Raw genomic sequence first — 18,244 nt, forward strand, 5'->3', positions numbered from 1 at the left:
AGGAGCATTATAACATTCAAGCATAAATCAATAAAGGCAGATGGCTGTACTGACCTAATATGTAATTAATATTTTAAACAGGGATAAAACAGAAGAATTAATGGAGTTAACAGATGAGCAAAGAAATGAACTGATGAAAAAAGAAAGTAGTCGACTCCAGAAGACGGGACACCGTGTAACGTACTCACCTCGGAAGGAGAAAGCACTAAAAATATATCTGGATGGAGCACCAAATAAAGATCTGACTCAAGACTGACTCTGCTAGTGTAGCATTTTCCCTGGGGGATTTTTGGTTTTAATTAGATGGTTCACTGCTACTGTGTAGTGCCATTATGGCGGGACATGGTTAGGGGTAACCCAGTGACACCAGCACTGATTGGACTGCCCTTCACCAATCAGAAGCTCAGTGCCCAATGGGCCACTGTTTTGACTTGGAATCATGTTGTGCACTATAGTCAAAAGTACTGTAAAGTGAAAAGGGATGTGCAAAAGAATAAAAACAAGCAAACAAAAAAAAAAACAAAAAGCAAAACCTGCTACTAGAAAAGGGGGAAGGGGAATGAGTACAATTCTTTTATTGCGGACAAATGTGCACATAGCTGCTAGTAAAACTAGCCTCAAACAGGATGCTCATAGCTTCATAATAAAAGCTGTGCAAAGGCCATGAATGAATGGATTTTCTGTTTATTTCACTGATACACACATTACCTCATTGACAATTCGGAAGTAAATGCAACGTGTGTTGACCTTTGGAAAACAGCAAAAACAAGAGCTGAAGAAAGAAATTCTTAGAACCAGCCATAACCCAGTAAAGAGAATTGTGAAGTTGTGTTTTTATTTCATTTCATTTTTTGCAAAGTATTAAGAACATTATTCTGGAACATCAAAACGTTTCCCGTAGACCGCTCCCAGCAGATAGCAGCTCAAATTGCTGCAATATTGTAATTATAATTGATTGTACTTAAGTTATGGATGTAGAGAATACGTCTCACTCGTTCATTCAGCATGTAAATAAAATTGATCCTATTGAGTTACCATAATTGCAGTTCAGCTACTTCCCATGGTTATTCTTTTCACATATCATTCATGATGTACATTTGTGTACATTGAGGAGAATAGCAGTCTATGTAAATGTAATCCTCAGTGAGGTTCCTCAGTGCTGGGTCCCATACGATTGTATTTGCCCTTGTTAATGAGGTTTTTCTGTTCAGTGGCTTCAGTTTTTTGTTTTTTTTTTCTTTATACATTTATTTTTGAAGATTTACTTCAAGTTTGAATCTTCTAGAACCCTCGTAAGTCCCACTTTAATTTTTGGAGTTGATTTGTAGTTACATGTAGTTTAACTTTGCAGAAGTGTCATAACATCGTGTTGAAAAAACTTGCTAGTAAGTCAGGTCATGGCACAGGCTGATGCAGTCAACATGATTTCATTGCAAAGTCTATTCGAATTGGCAAGTTTTTGCTTTGCTAAATATGACTTCAATGAACACAATTCTACATAATTTTTGAAAATGCCATCTAATTTATAAAAATCAATAAAAAGGTTTTGGTAAAACTTTTTCATGCCAGATGCTGTTTACAACAATGAACATGCCAATAAAACATTTGTTCATTCTGTTGTGTTATTTTAGTCATTAAACTTTTGTGGATGAAGAATCTGGATTAAGAATAGACTTGTTTTCTTTAACATTTTGTAACATGTACTGAATAATCTCATTTCTGTAAGGTCCCTCTACAGGAAAGCTCTCAGAGATGAAAAGATGTTAATATTTAACTTTGGAGGATCCTGTCAGTATTTCAAAATCAGGTTTTTACCTTATTTCCTTTTAAGAAAGATAGAAAATAGTATTAGCAGATGTTGGCTCTATAGTTTGAATATAGTAATTGAAAATTCCATAATACCTTTAAAGTTTCTTGAAATCCACAGGGGGGTGAGGGGGAGCTTTCCTAAGATATTTTTCTGGCTGATTTTTATGCCATGTAAACCGTGTAGCATTCTGCTAAATTTCACTGAAGTACGTTCCAAGTTTGCGTTAGTGGAGTTGGTGTTCTCTGAGGAAAAACTTGGAAGCATTTGTGGTGCATTGTCTTTCAGATCACTTGGATTTTCTGATGTAACACAACAGCCCTTTGGCTCTAATACAGGCTTACTTCGTGGGAATATAGGGGTTAATAAATGAAGTTTCTGCCCTTGAGGACCCACTCTCTGTGGAGAAGAGGCTGATTGTTAACAAAAATGGGCTTTGGCTTTGGTTTGGTTTCCCGTTCCTTTAAGAGTGGGAAATGGTAAAATTCTTCTCACACCTGCTCCTCGGTCTGTGCCTTCTGCCCTGCTTTTTGTGTTGGTGGTTGCTGCTTCTAATTGCAGGAAGACTACAAATGCCAAGGGTAAGGAAAAATTTAAAGCTTCCTGCTTTTTCAGTGCCTGATAGAGTGAGAACACGGTGTTGCACTTTAGCAATTTCAGCAAAGGGGTGGTGAACTTTTCAAACTCGATTTGTGGTGATGGAAATGATAATTTATGTGAGGGAAGTTAACGTGTGCCCATCTCCCTCAGATTCAGAGAATCCTGTGAGGACCCATCATCCAAGAGGCAGAGCACAGACTGTGTGGGGCCAGTGACACAAACCACATGCAATAAATTGTGACCCTGTTCCTCACAGGTCACGCAAAGGTTTTGAAGAGCTTCTACCGTGAGAGAGATGGGTTTGCGTCAGTCAGGCACACCAGGTGAGAACCAAGTAGCTACCTATCAGGCAGGTGCTGAAGGTGAGGGGTATGTTCTGGTCAAAGAAAGAAAACCTTGTGCTTTCAGGGCCATACTGTGTCTAGCCGGTCTGTGCAGAAGCTTGCTAGCTGGAAGTCCACTTGCTAAACTAAGGAAGTGTAACGAAGGGCTAATAATCACGATGAGATAAAAGTAGGGAAGAAACCCTACACTAGAATATTCAACGGTCTCTTTCAGAATGCATGGAAATTACTTAGAGATTCTGAGAAAATGAGGGCAGTGGGAGGGAGACCGCGAACCTATGCCACAGCTAGAAAATCGTTGCCAGGCTGCACTGTTAGGAAGGGTGCTGTGTCCTGTCTAGGCCAGGGGAGAGGGAGAGAGCGAAAACTTACAGCGCGGTCTAAGCTAAATAAGTGCACAGAATCAGAGCATTTTTAAATCTGGAAGTGACCTGTGAATGCATGGAATACAATAAAATCGTTTATTCTGGTTCATTCGCTTTCCAGTTGGGAAAATTCTCCCTCTGAATTTTGTCCCTTTGTTTAGCATCAAGACCCTAACCAACTCCTTCGCACTTGTGACTTACAAATTATAGTCTAAAGTATATGGAATAGGGGATAATCTTTTTTTTTTTTAAGATTTTTATTTTATTTATTTGACAGAGAGATCACAAGTGGGTAAAGAGGCAGGCAGAGAGAGAGGAAGGGAAGCAGGCTCCCTGCCGAGGGCTCCCTCCCTCCGGGGCTCAATCCCAGGACCCTGGGATCATGACCTGAGCTGAAGGCAGAAGCGTTAACCCAGGCGTGCAAGAAGGGATAATCTTAAGTAGCAATTTTTTTTTTATTAAATAAAAACTATTGCATCTAAATTCTTTTTAATTTTTGAAAAACAAGTCAATATTTTGGTCACTAGTCGTCAGAAGCCTTATAAGGCAATTCAAGTCTTTTAAAAAAGCAAAACTGTGCAGGACGTATAGTTTTCTGAGGGGCTAGAAAATATTTTCGTCAAGTTTGCAAAGCAGTTCAGGGCCCAGATAAAGCTTGTGGCCAGTCAAGACCAGGTGTACACTTGAGTATCCTCAGTGTTGTTCCTGTGGGGAAGGAGGGTGCTATAGGACCATTTGGTTACATACAGTGTTTTCAGAACTTGGCTTTTAGAAACAATCAAGAGTGTGTGAAAACGTGTGATCATTCAGAAAAGAATGCAGCGATCAGAGTGGCCAAGCTAGGAGGGCAGGAAAGCATTGGGGAGGAATGCTCTGACCCTTCCCCGTGCCAGCACCGACTCTTCCTCGCCTTACCAGCTACTCTGCACTGGAGAAGCAGTGTTCTGACTGGTTAGAGCTGGAGAACTCACCAAACCAAGAATTATTAGTGGACCCTATAGCCTTGCCTCAGAAATGGGGACCATGCTCCCTCCTTGCTCCCAATCTGCCTCTTTCCCCAGTACAGAGGGCATACTTAGGGTTCAGCCTCTTTTATAATGCTTGAGTAACCCGTTTAAGGAGTACCAACTTGAGAAACGACTATGCAGGAGTTCCGCTTCTCGAGTGACTGCCAGCTGTGTGTGGCTGATTCAATTTCCCACCGGAAGTGGGCTGGAGCAGGATGTACCTGCCCACGAATTCCGTGAGGGAGGGACCAAGTTTTCTCTCATGTACCACCGTCTCCTGGCACCTAATAGGTAGGGCCTGACATATAGTAGGAACTCTGAAATTTTTGTGGACTGAAACCATTTTAAGCCTCTCCTCCAAACACCTGTTCAAATTTACCTTACCTTCCAGCCTCTGTGAATTACTGTTTCCTCTCTATACCATCCCTTTTTCTTGCCTGCCTCCCTCCCTCTCTCCCTCTTGCCCCTGGCTCTGAATGCCCTTTCCTATTCCTTCTGACTACCTCATAAACTTCCTGTGAGCTGTGAGAGCCGATCCCCATGCCAGCTCTCCCAAACCACGTGCTCCTCTGGGGCTCCCGTAACACCGTTCTGATACCGGGCTCACTGGTTTGTGGGTGCGGAGTTCACTGTGCCTCTCTCGGGAGGCTGTGATGAGGCATTCAGGGTAGGGGCCCTATCTGGATCTCCGTGGCACCCCCAGAGCCTATCGCAGTACCTGGTTCGAATAAATACTTGCTGAGTAATAAGGATACAGAACGGTCATGATGACTTTGACGTTGAATAGAGAACAACTCTGTATTTGATCTTAAAATTACCGGTATATCCTGAGCAGACTATACTAGATACTGTTTTTGTTGGACTTTTAGCTCTATCACCTCATTTTTTTAGTTTTATTTGACAGACGGTGAGAGGGGATCACAAACAGGGGGAGTGGGAGAGGGAGAAGCAGGCTTCCCGCTGAGCAGGGAGCCGCATGCAGGGGTCCTGGGATCATGACCTGAGCCAAAGGCAAACGCTTAGTGACTGAGCCACCCAGCGGCCCTATCACCTCATATTTTTGAGCTTCCGTTTTTTTCATCTGTTAAATGAAGAAAATACTCCTAGATTCAATGAAGATTAAATGAGGTAATATAGGTAGACTGCCTACTCTGGCGCCTGCCACCCAGCTGACCTTAATATATAGTAGTTTTATTATTACAGCCCCTGAAGATCTGTGTTACGGTTCAGAACCGCATTTGAATAAAAAGAGTCAGGGGCGCCTGGGTGGCTCAGTCTTTAAGCGTCTGCCTTCAGCTCAGGTCAGGATCCCAGGGGGCTTGGCCCCAAGCCCTGCATCAGGCTCCCTGCTCAGTGGGGAGTCTGCTTCTCCCTCTGCCCCTCCCCCTAGTCATGGTCTTTCTCTCTCAAATAAATCTTTTTTTTTTTTTATGAGTCCTATACATTCCATTCACTCTTTCAGAAGACACTGAAGTATTCACACTCTTAACACTAATCCCTGACAAAAATGGCTAGCATTTCTAAAATATTTTGGTGCTATAACAGGTATGCTTCACTTGTCTGGAAAATTCACTTATGTGGCAGAGCTTTTTGGTGTTTTTTTTTAAACGATGCGGTTCATTTCCATTTTATTTTTTCTGGATAAAAGTGTTACTTATTCAAAGTCAAAAGGAAAAAAAAGACATCCAAGAAACTACAAAGGAGTAGTTTAAGTGATTTATGCTTGATTTTTTAAATGCAACATAGGTGTTTATACATAATTTAAAACTCAAAGAAAGCATGCTTATACAATCGTGTGCAATTTTAAAATTTAATAACTCTGGATGAATACATGATGGAAACAGTCCATGGCACCTGAAAATATCATTTACAGAATAGCATACAGTCCAGTGCTCTCTCAGCTTGGATAGTACAACCATATTTCATAGAGCCTTGCTTTGTTCGATTCTCTCCATGTGGTTGATAACGGTCTTCAGTTGCTGGTAAGTGATTTTGCAAATTTCATTTATAATCCTGGCCCTACCATTACTTAAGTACTGTTTCTGGCAAGTTAACGTATATACTCTGCACCAATCATGTACTTTCCAAGTCACTAACATAACTGCCATAGGGGGACAATGTCAATACCATTCGTTTCTCCGCTGGAATTAATGACCACCCCCACACCAGGGAGAATGCTATGTCTAACAGTACAAGTTTAATCTTAACAGTGAACTAGATGGACCTTAATTCCAGATATGCCTCAAAAGAAAAATTCCCATCCATCCTCCTTTTAGAGGGTACTTTAGGTGGCATTGGGCTGGCAAGGAGGGAAGGGAAAGCATGCACATGGACCCACACCTGGGAGCAATCATGCTCTGGTCTCCACTAGCTGTGTGACTTGGGCAAGCAACCTGATGTCCCTGAGACGCCAAGATGCTGACAAATGGGGAGACCGCCACCCTCCCTGCCAGACTGTGGTAAAGGGTCTGAAACTGCTACCCTGGCACAGAGGCAGGAGCCAAGGAATACTGCTGACAGGACAGGGACGCACATGACACGGAGTGAGCAGAAAACGTCACCCGCAGCAGTGGAAGGCACAGCTTGCCTGTGCCCATGGGAAGAAATACATGGAAAATTCCTTTGTTACATTTCACCAGGCTTATGTTGGCAAAGCAGGGCACTCTCCTCCACATGTAAGACAGTCCACATTTCCCCAAAACCCATCACGGGGACATCAGCATCCTTTTCCGTCACCTCCCCTCCTCCAATTCTCAAGATGATGTAGAAAAAAAGGAAATGTGCCAGATGCCAGCCAGCAGAGGCCGAGTGGCCCATACTCTGGACCAGTGTAGCAGCCCCCCACCCTCCCACACACCCCCGTGGTCCCCAGGCACCGGGACTGTGATGGACGGCACACAGTCCAGGGGGCTGGACAAACGCACAGCTCCTCGTTTTAAGCCAGAGGGAAAATGTACTGGGAAGAGGCCATGGAAAAAAGCCCAGTAAGCCCACACCTAGAGAACACAGCTGGGGAAATAAATTAGCTATTTCTATCCCATGTCTACCCGAGCGCGGAGCAGGCCTCCGTCTAAATCTCCTCTCCTTCCAGCAGCTCAGAGGCAGCCCCGGGCTCCCCGAGCGCCATCTCCACGGACAGGCTCCTCTCCAGGTTCTCCAGCTCCTGGCGCACCTCTTCAATGAAGCTGCCGTCCTGGTACTCATCAGGGGCCTCCCTGGGCACCAGGCTGTCTCCGGCGTCAGCGTGGCTCCCTGGGAAGGCCGGCTGGCACACGTACACCAGGCTATGGCTGGGGCGACACGGGGGCTGGGCTCAGCTGCGGGGAGAGCTGATGCGGGGCTCTCGACGTGGGGGGGGGGCCGTGCCGGAAAACGGGGTCCTGGCTCTGAGCTCACCTTCATACCTCCTCTAACGCCTCAACGGGGTCTTCCCTCCCTGTCCACATCTCACCTTAGGAAAGTCTGCTGAGGGAGGGTCACTTTCCGAGGGGCGGCTCCCCCACCTCCCGCAGAGGCCTGTCCCGGAGACTCTTGGGGGCAGGCCCTGGGCAATGCGGGGCCCAAGGGATTAGGGCAGCGCATAGCCCCTCTCAGCCACCGGCCCGCCTGCCAGATCTGCTGCTCCTGTGGGGAGCCGCAGGTCTCGTGAGGCAGGGCCAGGGGAGTCCTCTTGTCTGCCCAGCCACCCCAGATTCTGGGGGTGGTGGGGAGAGTAGTGCCGGCAGGGAGGCCACACCTAGATGCTTCATGGTCTCTCAGCAGCTAGGACACTGTGAGCGGTGCCCCATTCCTCACTCACCTCTGCCAGCTCTTCCTCAGTTTGTCCTTCACTGTGAAGGGCCTGGGCTCCCGCCTCAGCCCCCAGCTCTTCTGCCTCTATACCCCGTCCCTGGGTCACCTACTCATAAGGCTTCAACCGCCATGCAGACGAGCTCCAGATCTGTACCCCCAGCCACAGCTTCTCATGAGCCCCAGACGGACAGATAGGACTGCTGGGAGACTCTCCACCTGGATGACCCAAGGACACTGCCACTTAAATCTGTGGGAAACTAAACCCACATCACCCCTTGGCTCCTGAGATCCCACTGGGTGGCCCCTGCTCTGCTCTTGACCTCCGACGGGGAGGTCAGGCAGGGCCTCACCTGTGGGGCTGGCAGAGAAGGCCGCTGGCACACGGGCATCGGTCCAAAGCTCCATCAGGCTCTAACTCCCAGGTGATGAGGTCCAGAAGCCGGCTGGCGGGGTCATGGCACAGCTCACCCTCCACAGGCAGGGGTGTGCACACAGGAAACAGCAGACCTGGGACCAGAGGGCAGAGTCATTCCCTGCATGCCCAGCATCGAGCAGGGAGGCACCACGGAAAGGAGCGGAGAAATGGGGGGCAGCCCCGACCTTCCACCCTCAACCACAAAGCGGAGATTAAAACTGAAGAGGCAGAATGGGAAGAAACAATGGCAGGACGGGCTCCAGAGGGCTGGGCCAGTTAGGGAGGGCTGCATGGGGATGCAGACTTCTGCTGGATTTTAAGGCCAAAGGTCTGGAGAAATTGGGAGTGTAGGAAAGGCCCTGGGGCTGGGACCCGGGCCAATAAAGGCCTGGGTTGGGCGTGGTGGGAAAGGCTGGGAGCCCTGGAAAGAGAAGGCGGACAGATAGGCTGCAGCTGGCCTTGAAAGGCAGCCTGAGGAGTCTAACTGATGAGACAGAACAGAGCGACCCCTGCTGCCAGAGGAGCCCCACTGAGAGCTGACTTTGGGGAAAATGGCTGGGACAGCAGGGACCAGGTGGGCTGGGGCTGGCAGAGGCTGAACTGGGGAGGCAGCTACGGGAGAGGTTTTCAGAAACATAGCAGGAGGGGAGAGTGCCTGAGCAAGCTCCCCCAGGAGCGGCCATGAGAACGGAATGGGAACAGAAGGGGCCCACCCTCAGGAAGGAGGATGGAGAGCTGGAGGGGTTGTTCAAATCCCACCCTTTGGGGGTGTTCCTCCTGCCCTGGAATCACGCATCCTGAAGGAAGTTTGAATTTTCTAGAAGTCAACAGGGGACAGAGAGAGAGAGACATGATGGTCCACTGCTGGTGGGGACCTGCCTCAGGCAGAGGTTCTAGGACCAGGACACACACTGAGCGGGCATCTGGGGGCCCGCCCAGGAGGTGGGACCCCAAAAAGCTGTGTTTGGTGTGGATGGGGCCCCAGGAAGCCTGGTATGGTGGAGCCTGGGACAGGGCTTGTCCCATACCCAGCGGAGAGCCCACCCACCTCTCTGGAAGGCACAGCATAGTCCGGGCTGGCAGTCCCTCTGATTGTCACAGATGGTTCCATTGCCCCCTTTGGTGGCTGTTTTGGTGCAGTGACCCCAGACGCACAGCTGGTCTCCACAGCACTCACTGTCCCGAGTACAGAGCTGCAGAGAGGTGGGCAAACACTAGCAGGCCAGCTCCTGTACCAGAGAGACCCCAGCCTGCGCCCGCTCCGAGCCCTAAAAGCCTGAATATGCCACAGCGGGGGGCAGGGGGGGTGTGGGTAAAGCACACACTCTCCTCACACTGGGGTGGCATGGGGGCAACTGAGGCTTGGTTTGTGGGGCTCTTGGTGGAAGTCACGGAGACAGAGATGGGAGATGGGAGCGGTCAGAACACTGGAAAAAAGCACCTGAGAGGGACTCTGTACACCTGGGTCTTCCTATGCAACTTGAGATTTTGCATAGGACGCAGTGTGTCCTTCAGACGCCCCCCCCCAGACTGGTGCCTTGTCTCCTTTCTATTAGCTCCCTAGGTCAGGATGGAAGGTGGCTCCCGGCTCACAGATGCAGGCAGCAGCCGGATTTGGGAGCTAACTCAAGGCCCAAGTGTGGAGGCCTTGTGGGTGGGGCGGGCCCATGGGTGCCTCCTCTGGGACCCCGCGGTGGCGCTCAGACATGGCTGGCGTGGGGGACAACGGCAGCTGCCTAATCACAGGTGACACCGGACAGGGGAGTGAGAAGCCCTGTTTTCCACACTTATGCTATGTTCTTGTCTTCTTCATGAAAAAGGACAAGAGAAGTTGATGAGCACTTATGGCTTTGTCCAAAACATCTGTTGGGTGGAGGGAGTTTCCGCTTCCCTGGCTTCGTGCTTCCCTGTGAAGTGTCTATTAGGGCCATACTCTGGCTTCTTCCCAGCTTGCCTTCTGCCTTCTCTGGGCAGAGCGGAAGATCTGGAGGGTGGGAGTGGGGACTGCAGTAGTGTCATGGGCTGTATCTCTGGGGATGGGTCTATCCCAGGGGAAGGAACGGGGTGGGGCTCTGCCTTCCCTCCTTCCCCCTCTCCCTCCGTCCTCCATGAGGCAGGCCATGAAGTTAGGGACCATGCGGCAGGGGAGGATGTCAGTGGGTCTGCAGATGGCTTCCTAGTCCCTCTAGGAGTTGGCCCCACTGGGCACCATGGAGAGGCCCTTCCCAGCATGGACATGGTTAAGGGCCCCACCGAAGTCTTCTGGAAGCCCAACTGAGAACCATAGGGCTGCTGGCCTTCTCCCCCAAGTCCTCTTCTCTGGGACGCAGCCCAGCCCCCAGAGTCCCTCTGCTGCAGCTGCAGAGGCCTCTAGGCACACTCACTGTTTGTGGGTCCCGGCAGGGCTGGCAGGTGTACTCGAAGCTGGCGAACTGGCAGTACCTGGTGGGCCCGCAGTCCTCGTCAATGATGCACTCCTGAGGAGAGGGAGGGAGCCACGTCATCTGTGGGCGGTGGAGCTGAGCCCACAGTGCCCTGGAAGGGCAAAGCCCCTTCATCCCAGGCCCCACAGGCTCTGGGGGCTCCAGAGGGGTTCCAGAGAGTCTCCAGACTCCCCTCACTCCAAAGCCCAGCTGGATCCCGCTGCTCAGCTTCCGCACCCTCCTGGCTAGGGGGCCCTCGCCCACACAGCTCGCCTGGGCATCTGCCCTCCGGGCTGCCGCCCCAGTTCACACAATGGCATCTGTGTGCAGCGCCCCTCCGACCACCACACACACATACACATCCAGGGCGGGGAGAGCAGAGACGCAGGGCCAGTCTCCAAGCAGAGCAGATGGAGTTCATAAATGCTAATGAGTTCCAGCCCTGGGACGGCTACACAGAAGGAGCGGGAGCCCAGGCTGTTGACCAGGAAGGAAAGGGCCATACAGGGCTCCCTGTGGCCCCCTCTCCTCCGAGTCCGGGTCCAGGTCTGGGTCTGCCAGGCAAAGGCAGCTGCTGGCTTCGGCAGGGGGGAGGGAGGGGTGCGGCTGGCATGGGTGCTGCGGCCCAGGTGCCCATCAGGCTGGAGAAATGGGGGAGAGAGGAAGGCCCCGGGAAGGCCTGGTGTAGGGAAGAGTCCCCATACCCCAAATTAGCCATACCATGTTGGGGGTCCCCTTAGCCTCTCTGAGCCTCCATTTCTAGGTCAGCAACAGGAGAAAGTAATCTCTCCCTGCAGCCTGTTGGGCAGAGTCATGAGATAGATCCCTCCCGCCCCCCTGCCCCCCCCTCCCCTGGGGCTGCTCCACAGGTCACTGGTGGTGGGTCTTGTCATGGCCTCAACATGGCAAGGTGGAGCAGCTCAGCGAGAGGGGCCCTTCCTCTCAAAAGGAGGGGTAAATGCTTGTCTTGTTCCCATACCAGCAACCTGAAAATGCTCAGCCAGGGGCAGAGGGAGGCACTTGCAGGCTGACTCCAGAGCCCATCATGGCTTGAGAAGTCCATGGCGCAGTAAGTAAGCCATAAGACCATCATGCCCTCTGGACACACTCAAGTCAGCCAGTTCAGCTGGGAGAATCCAGGTCCAGACACTTCTTCCAAAGCAGAAAAGCAAGAGCATGGGGTGGGAGGGAAGGAGGGAGGGCCAGCGGACACTGAGGAGTTTCTCTGAATCTGGCCATATCTTCAAGCACTCGGATGTAAACAGAAATATGAAGAAGTCCTTGCCCTCAAGAATTTATAACTCAGCGGAAAGCAACAACAACAACAAAAAGGCAATCTAATAGAAAAGGAGACAAAAGACTTGAACAGACAACTTAGGATAATAGAAACCATTCCGCCCCTGCACACAGAAAAAGATGTTTAACCTCACAAATAACTGACAAAATGCAACTTAAAAGAGCAGGATACCCTGTTTTCATGTAGAAAGGACACGAGTAAAAAAAGGTTAATACCATCTGGAGTGGGCAGAGAAGTGCCCCACCCCCAGAATATCCACATCCTACTCCCGGACCCCGTGGACGCATCAGGCTACAAGGTAGCGGGAAATTCGGGTCACAGGGGGAAGTTGGGAGGCTAGTCAGCTGCCCTGATGATAAGGAGAGGATCCTAGTTATCCAGGTGAGCCCAGGGTAACTGCAAGAGGCTCTGAAATTGGGAGGGGGTGCAGAAGAGGCAGTGTCGGAGAGACTCCTGGTTTCCCTGGTTTTTGGGGTTTTTTTTAAAGGCTTATTTATTTGAGACAGAGAGCGCACACATGCGCACATGCACAGGAGTGGGGGGAGGGGCAGAGGGAGAGGACGAGAGGATCTCAAGCGGACTCCTCGCTGAGCACAGAGCCTGCCGTGGGGCTTACCCTCACAACTCCGAGATCAGGACCTGAGCTGAAACCAAGAGTTGGAGGCTCAACTAGCTGAGCCACGCAGGCGCCCTCAGACTTTGTCGGTTGTGAAGGTGGGAGGGGCCACAGGCTAAGGAAGAATCTCTCCTGGAGCCTTTAGGAGGATGGCAGTCCTACTGACACTCTCGTTTCAGATTTCAGCCCAGCGAAGACCCGCGTCGGACTTCTGACCTCCAGAACTGTAAGGCGACCAATTTGTGTTGTTTTAAAGCCACTAAATTCATGGTAGCTTGTTACAGCAGCACAAGGACACTAATATAATATCCAGTATTGGTAGGGAATTGAGGAAAGAGGCATTGCCACATGCTTTGGGGGTAATTAAAACTGAACAAGATGCTTTTGTGGGCAATTCATCAGTATCTACCCCAAAATTTTACTTTATTTTTTTTAAGTTTTTTTTTTTTTTTTTTAAGATTTTATTTATTTATTTGACAGAGAGAGACACACAGCAAGAGAGGGGACACAAGCAAGGAGAAGAGGAGAGGGAGAAGCAGGTTCCCGGCCGAGCAGGGAGCCCGATGCGGGGCTCGATCCCAGGACCCTGGGATCATGACCTGAGCTGAAGGCAGACGCTCAACTGACTGAGCCACCCAGGCGCCCCCTACCCCAAAATTTTAATTTGTATCTCCTTTCACCCTGTCATTTCCTGTCCAGGTGACACTTTGGGCAAATATCAGAGTATAGATATGTTTAAGGCTATATTGTTGCTTTACTGTAATCCAGAAATTGTGCAAAGGCCGAACAGGAGGGAACAGATTCAATGTATATACATGGTCACTTCCCAGGGAAATGCCATGGGCAGACATGAAAAAGAATGAAGTAGTTCTTTACAGTGTACTGTTTACAATACCTCAGTAAGTAAAACAAGCAAGTGGAGGACCAAGAGACTCCCACTTGTGTAAAGCAGGGTGACTCTGTGTAATCTGTGTCTGCGCCCAGCACGGTACCTGGCGTCTAGGGGGCACACGAGAGTTAAGTGTGGGATAGATGAAACCACTCGTAAGTTACCATGGCAATCTGGCTAACAAAATGCTGATCGTTAGTTAGCAAGGATTTGGGAACCCAAGCAAAAAAAAACCTACACCTTCCATTAATTTGACTTCTCATTTCCCAAGAATCCTATAGACACTGGCGTTTTCACTATATGCTTTCACTATATGCTTCCTTTTCCAGATCTTAAATTAAAAAAAATTAGGAGCTAAGACCCCTTAGGCACCAAACCCTGCGAGGCACTGCTGTTTTCCATTCTCCATCACAAGGAGGGCACATTCATTCTTTGGGATTTCTTCCTTCCCCTCATGACAAAGCATTCCCTGCAAAGCCCCAGTGAAGCCATTCAGTTTCTTGGAGGTCTGAGAACATTTTTGGCACAGAACCTTGCCAAACACTTTTGAAAAGTCTCAGTAAGCTAAAACCCTCAGTCTCCTCTGCTGACATCTTTGTTTTGGTTATTTTTTTAAGGTTTTTTTTTTTTTTTTTTTTATTTACTTGACAGACAGAGAGAGACATCACAAGCAGGCAGAGAGGCAGGCAGAGAGAGAGGGAGAAGCAGGCTCCCCCTCAAGCAGAGAGCCCAATGCAGGCCTCAATCCCAAGGACCCTGAGATCATGACCTGAAGCAAACGCAGAGGCTTAACCCACTGAGCCACCCAGGCGCCCCTGCTCACGTTTTTGGTGACTGCTGGAGCTCGAGGATGTCAGTCAGCTCCGCATGACTGTTCCCGGAGAAAGCCCGGGGCTTTTGTTCTAATCGTCGGCCAGCCTATTGGTTGTGAACGTTGTGGAGGCCAAGAAAAACAGGGCTGTACCCACCTCGAGTCTAGCCCTGACATAGGTACAGCCATCTTGACAAAGCAAAAGCCGGCACCGTGCACCCCCTTCTCCACCCGCTCCTCTCCCCTCGGTAGTATGTGTGACATTCCTCAGCCACCCCTGGCTGCCCTAAAAGAAAAACAAATAGTTAGCTTGTAGAGATCACAATCCTGCAAGACAGAAGTCTCCCTTGGTTTACAAATGTCCTAGAGATCTACAACAAAGAAGCTATCTAACAATAGCCCAACTTCCAGAGGCAAATAACTCAGTTCCCCAAGCCCTAATGTCGCCCTCCACTATAAAACTGAAGGAGGCTGAGGCAGAAGGAAATGTAAATAAAGTTAAATTTCTTCTAAACCTAAATCTCACTAACAAGGACACTTGATAGGAGAAATGTGAAGCTTATCTCTAAACCTCCAAGATAGTGTCAGCGATCATTCCCAAGCATATGACCCACTGATATACATCTAAAGGGTCTAATGAGAAGATTTTTATTACTAGTAATAAATAACCTTTCTCGCAACAATATCTAGCCCCTCAAGGTCCTGGAGACCTTGCTTCCAAAATTCCTTAGAGACTAACATCATCCCCTTTGTCCTTTCCCACCCCTACTCTGCCTTTAAAAACTCTGACTATAGGGGCGCCTGGGTGGCTCAGTGGGTTAAAGCCTCTGCCTTTGGCTCAGGTCATGATCCCAGGGTCCTGGGATCGAGCCCCGAGTCTGGCTCTCTGCTCCACAGGGAGCCTGCTTCCTCCCTTCTCTCTCTCTCTCTGCCTGCCTCTCTGTCTACTTGTGATCTCTCTCTGTCAAATAAATAAAATCTTAAAAAAAAAAAACAAAAAAAAAAACAAAAAAACCCTCTGACTATAGTCTGCTTCGGTGTCCAGGTCCCTACTCCGCTGTGCCAGGTATACTTGGGCCCAAGCTTAAGCTTGCTGAATAAACCCTCGTGCGTTTACATCAGTGTTGGCTTGGTGGTCTCTTGGACGTGAAAACTCGGGCATAACAGATGTGTCCCCTCAGTATCCCCTACAACTGTTCTTTAAGAACCGTCATCACTAGGTTTGAATCCTGGCTTTGTTATTTAATAGCTGTGTGACCTTGGGATATACTGATTCAGCCTCTTTGGAAAATGAGGGGCGGCGCCTGGGGTCGGGGGCTCCGCTGGTTAAGCGTCCAACTCTTGATTTTGGCTCAGGTCATGATCTCAGGGGTCGGGCGATGGAGCCCTGGATCGAGCCTAGCGTGGGGCCTGCTTAAGATTCTCTCTCCTTCTCCCTCTGCCCAACCCCTCCCACCCTGGCTCATGCTTTCTCTTAAAAAAAAAAAAAAAATGAGGGCGATAACAGGACGGACTTCAGAGCACTGTTGTGTTGAGTTAGTGCTCTGTGGAGGGGGGCCATAGTAAGAGAAAACCTTATGCCCACAGAGCAGCCCTGCCAGAGACCAGCTTACCAGCAGAAGGGCTGTCTAAACTGGGGGACGTCTGCACCGGCAGCTCTGTCTCTATCCCTGGCCACACGCAGGGATTTCACATATAGTCCTGACTGATCTCTATCCAGAGGATCAGATCGATGGGCAGTGGCCTGGAAGCCCAACTGGATTGAAGTTCCTGGAGCAGCGTGGCCTCTCCTTATAGGACGAGCAGGCTTCCATACGACCAGGCTGTTAGTGTTGGGTCTCCTCACTCCTCACTCCTTAATCGCAGGAGACAAGGTCCCACCTTTCCTGGCGTTAGAGACCTTAGGGACAGGTCAAGTCCTCCTACGGTAAACAGAATGGAGTAGGCGGGGCTGGGGGGACACGGGTTGGTGCCTCCCAAGCAGAGCCAGGCCCGGAGCTGAGAAAGCCAGGATTTTGCTCTGCTCAGTAATTCTGGCTTTTCTTACCTGCTCCCATCTGGGCTGGTGTTTCACAGGGGCCTCGGAACCCGGCTGCGCCCAGGATGGCTGCTTCCCTCTCTAAAGGACCTCGGAGACCATGAGGCCTGGGAAGAGGGGCCCCATACTGCACCGAGGCAAAACTAAAGACACGGCCCAGTGCAAACTGCAGGGGGCATGGGGGATGAGACGCCAGACTGCATGCCCGTCCTGGAGAGCCACACGGCCACACCGCGACCCATGGCGTCCTGACACAGCCTTGGTATGGATGCCCCGACACACACGTTCTCCCTAATCCCCTCCCCAGGGGGTTTCACCCCCACCTCCCAGATGAGGAACTGAGGTATAAAGTGAAGGATCTGCCATCACCCAGCTTCGAGGTGGAATCGGGGGTTCAACCCTAAAGTCCGGCTCTTCCCATCTCCTGAGAAGATCATCATTTTTCTCCTCCTTCAGTACTGCCTAGTCTCCTGTCCCTCGGTGACAGCTTAGCAGAGCCTGCCTGGGACAGGGTCGCAGACCCCACACAGTCCCAGTGGCAAGAGGCAGGAACACAGGGCCAAGGCCATGGCCCCTGGGCATCGTGGCTTCAGTGTCCCTCAGGACCAGGCTTCAGGCCTCCTCTCCAGTCCTGGCCGCTCCCTGCTTTTGCGGCTCGTCCCTCCACCCTGCTGGGGAAGTCTGACAAACAGCCCAGAGGCCAGCGTCAGGACGGAAGCCATTCAGAGGATCTGTTCTTTGTTGTCTGGAGGAGGAGGAAGCTATATTTAGAAAGCTCTGGCCAGAGGCCCTGCGGGGCTCCATTCAGAGCTGGGCGAGGTGGGGCTGGCAATCTGGCAGGATGCGGGGCCTGGAAACAGCCCTGGGGCTCTGACACCATCATGAAATAGTGGAAAATGGCAATGGTGCTGTTCTGCATCTTTGATTTTCCAGTTCAGAGTTCATCAGAGGAGCCCAGAGCAGTGGGGAGAACGTAGCACATGAGCCCTGGCAGGCTTCCCTGGGCATCCGTGCGGGGCGAGTGGCACACTCGTGCTCCCACACTGGGCTCTGTCATGCTGGCCAGGGCACTGCCCACATTCCTTGGGAGCCCTGGGCTGTCTCGTTCTCGTGAGGCCCCACGGAGAGGGCCACCTAGGTGGACCCTGCCTGGGCCAGGGCCATCCATGGTGTTCACTCGAGCCCAAGGCTCTGGATAGGACACATGAAATGGAGGCCCAGGGGACCTCCACCAACTGAAACTCGCTTGCCCTCCGAGCTCTGCACGCTGCGGCCGGAGGGGAGAGGGCAGCAGTGGACGTTCAGAGAGCACCTACTGTGTGTCTGCACTTGCTTGAGCTTTAATGGCTCCCCTGATCTGCACCACGCCCACTACGTGTCCCCCCGCACACGCTTGGCGCACAGCTGCCATTCACTAGAAGGATAAGGGAGGAACAAACAGAGGAACTCTTTCAATCTCCACTTTGCGGAGAAGGAGGCTCAGAGCCCAAGGTCACTGAAGGAGTCTGAGACGCTGAGATGTAAAACCAAGTCCCTCAGACTGCCCCCCCACCCCACGCCAAGACTCACTCTTCCCACCACACTCGCTGCTTCCACATGCCCAGTGTGGGTTGAATTTATGCCTCGCAATCCGTATGTTGAAGACCTAACCCCCGCTATCTCAGTGACCCTATTGGAAACAGGATTATTGTAGATGAATTACTAAGATGAGGTTATTAGAGTGGGTGTAGTGTCCTTTAAAAGGGAAATTTAGGCACAGGTACATGGGGAGGAAGGACGATGTGAAGACAGAGCGAAGATAGCCATGTACAAGCCAAGGAGAAAGGCTTGCATGTGTCCT

At 50.5% G+C, this 18,244-nt stretch overlaps 2 protein-coding genes across 5 annotated transcripts in view; one reads left to right on the forward strand and one right to left on the reverse strand.

Annotated features, from left to right (window-relative positions):
* USP47 (ubiquitin specific peptidase 47) overlaps positions 1 to 668 on the forward strand; it is a 110,677-nt gene extending 110,009 nt beyond the window's left edge. For all 4 annotated transcript variants that reach the window (XM_032853480.1, XM_032853481.1, XM_032853482.1 and 1 more), the window contains one exon: positions 82 to 668. In XM_032853480.1, coding sequence (XP_032709371.1) covers positions 82 to 256 — 175 coding nt within the window. In that variant the 3' untranslated portion in view covers positions 257 to 668. The remainder of the gene's footprint in view (positions 1 to 81) is intronic.
* Positions 669 to 7,074: 6,406 nt separating this feature from the next.
* Positions 7,075 to 18,244, reverse strand: part of DKK3 (dickkopf WNT signaling pathway inhibitor 3) — a 45,649-nt gene continuing 34,479 nt past the window's right edge. Inside the window, exons 5-8 of the mRNA XM_032853484.1 lie at positions 10,715 to 10,807; positions 9,379 to 9,523; positions 8,266 to 8,422; positions 7,075 to 7,413 (exon numbers count right to left, since the gene is read on the reverse strand). Of these exons, the coding sequence (XP_032709375.1) occupies positions 7,194 to 7,413; positions 8,266 to 8,422; positions 9,379 to 9,523; positions 10,715 to 10,807 (615 nt within the window). The 3' untranslated portion in view covers positions 7,075 to 7,193. The remainder of the gene's footprint in view (positions 7,414 to 8,265; positions 8,423 to 9,378; positions 9,524 to 10,714; positions 10,808 to 18,244) is intronic.

Source organism: Lontra canadensis, unplaced genomic scaffold, assembly GCF_010015895.1.
Source record: "Lontra canadensis isolate GAN:19392208 unplaced genomic scaffold, GSC_riverotter_1.0 scaffold7, whole genome shotgun sequence".
In the NCBI taxonomy this organism is placed as follows: Eukaryota; Metazoa; Chordata; class Mammalia; order Carnivora; family Mustelidae; genus Lontra; species Lontra canadensis.